This window comes from Pelobates fuscus, chromosome 3, assembly GCF_036172605.1.
Source record: "Pelobates fuscus isolate aPelFus1 chromosome 3, aPelFus1.pri, whole genome shotgun sequence".
NCBI lineage: Eukaryota > Metazoa > Chordata > Amphibia > Anura > Pelobatidae > Pelobates > Pelobates fuscus.
Window position 1 is genome coordinate 195,624,316 of NC_086319.1, and position 8,588 is coordinate 195,632,903.

General features: G+C 40.6%; 1 protein-coding gene across 1 annotated transcript in view; it reads right to left on the bottom strand.

Annotated features, from left to right (window-relative positions):
• Positions 1–8,077, bottom strand: part of LOC134602707 (proton-coupled amino acid transporter 1-like) — a 115,350-nt gene extending 107,273 nt beyond the window's left edge. Inside the window, exons 1-4 of the mRNA XM_063447864.1 lie at positions 8,063–8,077; positions 5,393–5,543; positions 4,433–4,523; positions 450–538 (exon numbers count right to left, since the gene is read on the bottom strand). Coding sequence (XP_063303934.1) covers positions 450–538; positions 4,433–4,523; positions 5,393–5,541 — 329 coding nt within the window. The 5' untranslated portion in view covers positions 5,542–5,543; positions 8,063–8,077. The remainder of the gene's footprint in view (positions 1–449; positions 539–4,432; positions 4,524–5,392; positions 5,544–8,062) is intronic.
• Between the last annotated feature and the right edge of the window lie 511 nt (positions 8,078–8,588).

The window sequence follows — 8,588 nt, forward strand, 5'->3', positions numbered from 1 at the left end:
TGTATGTTGGGATGTAACAATTCATCAGAAAATATAGCTAACGTTTAGCACTGTCTGTTCCCTGTATGTGTAAACTGGCAATAAATCACAGTGAAAATGCCAAGTACAGCAAACAGAAGGCTCAGTAAATTGGTATGTATATTACTGATGTAACAGTTCATCAAACAATGTTACCAATATTGTGCCCTGTCTGTTTGCGATGTGTATAGACTATGCTTTGTTCAGCGTTGATGTTAGTGATAGTCTGTACTAAAGACCTCTTACCTGGTCACATTTTGAAGATAATCTCACCAGTGCACATTGCTACTTAATTCACTCGTGCTGACACATCATTAATATTTGGCCCATTGCTTGCTCTTCGAGGTGTTGGAAGTGTACCAATCTATTCTACTCTATTTTTGATATCAAGAGTTATTAATACCCCTCCAGAACCTGAACCACCATCATACCTTTGACAGAAGTGATTGGCACATTTAACCAAAAGGTCCATGCAATGAACAGCAATGATTCCCATAACAATCAGACTCAGCGGACCCAACTGGAAAAGAACAGAATAAGAATAGTAATTTATAAACATTTTCATACAATACTCATTAACTTTTTACCAAAACAATGTAACATTTTCCACTTGAAAATGTGAATATACATTTATACTCTGCAACATGATGGTTTCCTGAAGAACTGCATCACAGCACAGCAAAAGAGGTGATCAATAATACACACTAGTATGAGGATTACAGAATAGGAAATACTGTACTGGGGTTTTCTTTTTTGGGTGGGGGGGGGGGGACTTCTAGAGGATTAGCAGTTGTTTACTATATGTAAATTACTGTTTGATCAGATTATAGTTGTCAAGCTTTATTAATGGATATTAATAAAATAAAAAAATTTAAAAAGCAACTTTTATGAGAGATTTAAAAATCTATATAATAGCTCCTATTTGACAGTTCTTTACATGGACACTCTGTTTTGGAACAAATTAACCAAATACCTTACAAACCAAAGAAGTTATTATTTAATAAATGTTGAATTTTCATTTAGAAACTCACTTAATTGCATTTGGCTTAATTCTCCTGACTGATAACCAAGGTGAGCTGAATGAATTCCTCATGTATTTCATTGCTGAATTTGGTATTTAATGAACAGACACCAAAAGCATCACATACAGGTCAAACCTGCTTGGCAAATCCCACACTATATGCCTTTTGATGGATGTGTCATCTTGATCCTGTGAGAATCTACAGGCTAATTCTTCTCTCCGTTGGGAAAGTGAGGGGGTTAACAAATATGGCATCAGCAGAGAGATTTTTAGGGCATTGTCTGGTCATAAAGAGGAGACATGATCCCTTTAACACATTTACTCCTGCAAGTTGAACAGTTTTGTTGTCTGCACACTGCAGAGAAGTGGATGGCACTTAAGGGGTGCGGCAAGAATAGCAATGTTTATTCTCAGTGCCATACCACCAGTTCACAGGATATGGAGCGCCAGCATCTCATTTACCCACAGTTTAATGCAGGTGGCTGCATACATGCCTTTATCAGGTAAAAATGTCCCTTGATCCCCTGGCCTGATTCAGCAAAATAGAGCATATTGAGCTGCAATCTGCCTGTTTCCTAACAGCCACATGAGTAAAATGTATTAAAATAGTCGAAAGGCTCTTGCCAAACAGACATCTAAGTGTATGTCACGTAATGCAATTTCCTGAACCATGGCTTGTTACAATTCCTTGTTGCCAAGCAACATGAGCACCATCTTTTGATGATGAAAAGACAAATGGAACCCAATTACACATACAAAATATGCAGCATGTAATTTACCATCAAAGCAAAAGAAAGCAGACATATAAAGGACTTTTCTGTCCTTCCCGTTAACTTATTTATAAAGAAATAAAGCAAAGGTATGAGAAGACAATAAAATGAGTGGGTTATTGGCATTTGTTTTGGAAGATTTCCTTGTAAAGTGCATAGGCTCTATATTTATGGATAGCATTAGGCTTATTATTGTATAATAGCATTATCAAGAATCTATAGACAGAGCTTCCATCAGAAGGGTACGCCTGTTAAGTGGCCTGACTCAACATTTCTCTTAAATCGGACTACATTGCCCAGCGGCATCAGAGTGCACCCTTTATCATATGGGAGCCTGTTTAGCTCCTTCATGGGTGGTAGTGCTGGATGATGAGACATGTTAATATTACTTCCTTACAACATTACTATGGAGCTGCTCTCACCAATAACCAAGTTCTCAGATGCGGGGCTGTGTGTGGATGGGCAGAGATATGGCATTGTCTTATTGCCACGCACTGGCTCTCATACTGCGCAGCAGTACACTGGATAACTTGCTCTCAGACATGGAATAAGAAGTTATGCCTGGGGAAGTAACGGGGAGGAACACACATTTACTGACAGACATACTGACACACACAGACATACACTGACAGACATACTGACACACACACACACACAGACATACACTGACAGACATACTGACACACACACAGACATACACTGACACACACAGACAGACGTACACACTGACAGACATACACACTGACAGACATACACACTGACAGACATACACACTGACAGACATACACACTGACAGACATACACACTGACAGACATACACACTGACAGACATACACACTGACAGACATACACACTGACAGACATACACTGACAGACATACACACTGACAGACATACACTGACAGACATACACTGACAGACATACACTGACAGACATACTGACACACACACACACAGACGTACACTGACAGACATACTGACACACACACACACAGACGTACACTGACAGACATACTGACACACACAGACGTACACTGACAGACATACTGACACACACAGACGTACACTGACACACACAGACGTACACTGACACACACACACTGACACACAGACGTACATAGACAAACATACTGTCACACACACACACATAAAACCTGCTGACACACACAAACATACTGACACACATACACACGCAGAATTCACACATTTAAATCCACTTCCTGTTTCCTACCTTGAAGGGTGGCTTCCCTTGTGTTCAGAGTGGTGGCTGAGGCTGTTGCCGACTCACAATTCAGGCACAACCCCCTCCTCTCTGCCTCCCTGGTCTCTCCCGCGTGGCTCTCTCTTGGAGGAAGTGACTCATGGCAGTCACTTCCTCCCTTGATGCCAAAAGGGGGGCCCGGTCACGCTGTTAAAAGGGCCACAGCGCGAGACCGGGCCCCTGCTTACAATCGCCCACCGGGTGCCTCCTTGGCGTGCAGGCCCCAGGCTGCACCGGGGGCCCATGGGGGTTGGGGGAATAGCAAGTAGTTGAGGGCAGTGGGACCCAAAGGGCAGCTGCGTTGGGCACCCTAGAAGTAACTGGGCCCGGGACAGCTGCCTCGTTTGGCCCGCTTTAAAGACGACCCTGCTGACTATGTGTGCGCATGAGTCTGACAGTGGGAATCTGTATGTATATGCGTTTGACATTATGAAAAATATGTATGGGTTTCCAGCACTGTGTATATTATAGGGCACAGCCATATTTTTTATTTAAAATGGCTGAATATTTCTGAGTGCAGCCCGGTGTATAGATTTGAAATCCAAATTGATTTACTTTTAAGGAGATAAAAGTAAATCCAAAAAAAGTATCAGAATTTGGGGATATGTAAACAAATAAGCGAAAACATAAAAATCTATTTTTCATATATTAATAGACTATAAATATTATTACATTTCTGTGACATTTTTAAACTTGCTCTATAGATTTAAAGAGTTACTCCAAGTACCATGACCACACTAGTGATTTGAAGTGGTCATGGTGCCTGGAGTTTGTATGTGCAACTTTTCGCTATGAAACACTCTACATACTGAGCTCAACCCCACTTCTTACAGTAGGTGTAACTCCATCTCCAACAGCACGCAGCAAATCCGGATTGCTAATGTGAATTCTGTGCATATTGGATATTGGACAGTTGCGCACACACACACACACACACACACACACACACACACACACACACACACATAGCATACTGGCGACAAGTATCCAATGGAGGCATATTTACTTGTGTTAAGAAATTAGCATTTGCTAGCCAACAAGTGGACTAGTTCTTTATTTGAACTATACAGGTTAATTACAACTAAGATGATGTCTCTTCCCAACATGAAACATGTCGCCTATTTAGCAAAGCAATATAGGTCTAATTTTGTCCTACTGTGTGTAGCTGCCTATGTTAGTTATGAGTGAAGGGCAAAAAAATAAAAAATAAACTACACTATTTTTGTTTTACACAATACGGGTAACTATCTTGTTACAGGGTACACATACTATGCAACTATACAAAAGCTAGTAAAAACATAAGTCTTCATATAAAGCTTGTTAAACTATCAAGATAACATGTGTATATATTAGTGATTCTTACCACAATCCCTGCATTTTTCACAGCCAATGGAAGGCCCAGAAGTCCAGTTCCAATATTACCTTTGAGCAAGTGTACCAAGGTCTGGAACCATCTGGAACATAACAAGACAATGACCTTAAGGTCACAATACCTCATGAGCAACACAATGAAGTATAGTACATTCTAGCCTGGCAGCATATTTCGCTCGGACGGTGCTTCAGATTAACCAACAATCCATGTTTAGGCTGTGAAGGCGCAAATTAAAGGGGACCATTCACCTCCCAGGGTTTTTAAAGAATAACTTTAAGTTAAGCTGTGAAGACACATCATCTAGTGCCCTATCTAGACTAGTATATGGAACTAAAGCTAAATTGAAATGCACTACGCTTCTGAATTCTTAATGTTGCTAGTGCCAGTGGCAGCAATGGTGGTAGGTTTCTATGCATGTCACTTTTTGGAAGTGGTTTAAAATGTCTGGAGGAAAAGCCGTGCAAGTGTCAGTCCTATAATAAAGATAACTTTTCTTCCATAAAGACTTCAGCCTCTGCCCACTATCCTTATACATAAAAAAAAAAAAAGTTACAAAAATAATTTATAATACAATTAAAACATCAAACTGTATTTCTTTTTATTCTAACTCTCTTTCTGGTAAAAACACAAATAAGTTATGCTGGTTATAACAATACCACAAAACAATGTTATTATTAGCTTCCTGTGATGTGAGAATCTTCTCCCTGCATCACATCACTCCATATATCAGAGTTTTGTTTTTGTTTTTTAAACACATAGAGCTGGTTAGTACATGCCTCCCATAAAAAAAAAAAAAATAATAATGTAAAAACGTTTTATAGTTGAACAACCTGGAATATGGGATTTTGATATTAAATTTCAAGCAGATATACAAACGCTTGGCAGTAACATGTTAGTTTGCATTAACAGAGTTAGACGCTGAAGATCGGATTTCCTGTACACATTGCTTACGTTGTGCTGGCTGAGTGATCTTCCAATCTCTGATACCGCCTGGTATTGTGATATTCATTTACTGGCCCAGGAGAATTTTCCTGACTGGAATGGACCTCGGTGTAACTTAAGTTGCTATCCGAGTCATTTCTCAGCCTGGTGTTTTCCATAGCTCTTGGGTAGAAAGGAGAGAAAACATCATATTACCATGATGGAACTGTGTACAACATCTTATACATATTATTATTATTGCCATTTATATAGCGCCAACAGATTCCGTAGCGCTTAACAATATTTTGAGGGGGGGGAGGGTGTAACAATAAATAGGACAATTACAAGAAAACTTACAGGAACAATAGGTTGAAGAGGACCCTGCTCTAACAAGCTTACAGACTATAGGAGGTGGGGTATTAGAAACATTAGGACAGGAAATATCAAGTAGGAGTGAAGCAGAGCTGGAGGAGAGAGCAAAGCACTGTCCCATAGGAGAGAGCAAGAGACGGGTATGTAAGGTAGAGATTACTCTGGGAGGCCATAAGCTTTCCTGAAGAGATGGGTTTTAAAATGATTGAAGACTAGGGGAGAGTCTGATGGCAGTAGGCAAGCTAATCCATAGGAGAGGAGCCGCCCGCGAGAGGTCCTTCAAGCGCGAGTTGGCCGTACGGGTGTGAGCAGCAGTCAGGAGGTGGTCACAGGCAGAGCGGAGGGTACGAGGATGGGCATACCCATGGATCAGTGAAGAGATATAAGAGGGGCTGGAATTGTTAATTGCCGACTAGAGAGGAAAATCAGTCTAGCTGCAGCATTCATTACAGACTGTAGCGGGGCAATACAGCTTTTGGGGAGACCAATCAGGAGAGGGTTACAGTAATCCATGCGGGAAATTACTAGAGCATGGACAAGCTCCTTGGTAGCATCTTGCGTAAGAAAGGGGCGGGTGCGGGCTATGTTTTTGAGTTGGAACCTACAGGACTTGGCAACAAACTGGATGTGAGACTCAAAGGTGAGACCAGAGTCAAGTATGACGCCAAGACAGCGCGCTTGCAGGGATGGACTTATGTGGATATCACTGACTTGTAGGGAGAGCGAGAGAGGAGGAGCAGTATTAGGAGGAGGAAAGACAAGGAGTTCAGTTTTAGAGAGGTTAAGTTTGAGAAAGCGTGACGACATCCAGTCAGAGATGGAAGAAAGGCAAGCAGTGACACGTTGCAGGACGGCAGGGGAGAGGTCCGGGGAGGAGAGGTATATCTGAGTGTCATCAGCGTACAGGTGGTAGTGGAATCCAAAAGAGGCAATATATATTCTGTATGCGGTCTGTATTGGCTAGAAGTATGTGAGAATGCAACAATTAATTCCAAATACGATAACATAATGACATGGAATCCTCCATAGACCATTAGTGGTGGTTCTTAGACATCACTGAAGGAGGAGCAGATTTTGAGGATTTACTATAAAAATGTGTCACATTAGGAGTCAAGTATGCTTTTAAAAAATAATAATACATTTTTAATAAACAGTGTATAAATTCCTTCCTTGAGCACCTCTACAAGCAAAAACCAAGGACACTAATGCAATATCCTGATTCCATTTTACCCCCAAACTGTGCTTTCCCCCCTTAGGTAAGGCCATAAAGGAAAGAGTGACAGATTTAAAGAAGAGAGGCAAAACTCAAGCTGACATAGGAATTTTATCATGAGCTTCAGATTTCAGTCAGACTTTAGTATGAAAAGGGAACTTTAAAAGCCCAGTAATCAGCACAACGGTTTTGCATTCACATTAAAAAAAGATTGCTCAACACTTACAGATTAACGTGACAGGAAGCATTGCAGACTTACTGCGCATATCTACTAGTTTTCTTGTGAATCAGATTATGTCAAAATCCACACACTGCATTATTGCTTTCACCCTTGGATTGAGAAGAGAATACTGTACACATTTGTCAGCTAAAAAACACTCACAAATAGTTTAGATTAAATAAATTATTTTCAATCATACCGCACACATACATAGCATACTTTGGGTTGCAGTTTTGCAATAACGTGATGCCATTACTACATTATACTGTACTGACCATAATTTCCCAGCATTGGACCATTCTACCCAATTACCAAGCTTTCATGCAAATGCATCCCTGTCCAATAATATCCTGACATGTGAGATTCTGAAGGTACTGGATTAATCAAGGAAACATTAAACAGAGCATATGACAAAATGAAAATAAAATTATCGTATGGCTGCATCTCTAATCTAATTTTTATACTGCACTTTTTCCACAGTGGAGCTCAGTGAGCTCCACACACTCACTTCAAAAAAAACAAAAACTGACAAGTCGGGTATGTCAGGGTGTCAAGGTTTTCCTCTTATTTTCTGGTCCATAGCCAAAGTAGTATTTTGTGGAGCATTCAGATTTTGATTAAAGGTTTCACGACCAAATAGGTCGTGAATACAATGCATTGTTATTTTTCATAAGGTTTCTGCAAATGCTTCCAAGTCGCCTCCCTTAAACAGGCATAAACGTCACCACACAGTGAACACCAAGAACCTCCGATAATTCCATCCCAAAACATTCCTTGTTTTATTAATTCTACAGTACCCCTCCATTGCCCCTTATGTATAAGCGCCCCTTTTATGCCCTACTCCATTTTATTAATAAACACCTCACAAAGCTCATATTAATAGCTAGTGACTCACCTTCACAATCCGATTCCAGAGCCACTTCCTACTAATCGCCGGCTGGTTTGCAAAATATCAAGCACAGCACACCACAGTCACGTGTGCTGGGAGTCAGCTGACTGTTTCCCTGACAACAGAATGATGTTTTTTTTCTCTTGCACTGTGCGTGTTTTTTGTTTTTTTTTAACAAAAACTTTATTGTTGCTGTACAAATTAGCAAATGGTGATCTTTCAAGGCACACAGACCACTTCATCTCATTGAAGTGGTCTGGGTGCAATGTCCCTCTCCCCTTTAGTCCTGCAATGTAAAACATTGCAGTTTTAGAGAAGCTGCCATGTTTACATTGCAGTGTTAAAGGGATTCTATAGTGTTAGGAATACAAAGTTGTATTCCTTACTCTCTAGTGCCATCTGGCCCCACAATCCCTTCCACCTCCCACCCCTCTTACTGAAGTTCTTAAAAAAAAAAAAACCTTTCTGTACTCACTCGATTCTAGCAACCATGTCCCTCAGCGCTGGGGGTGGGGCTAATGCACATGCAGCG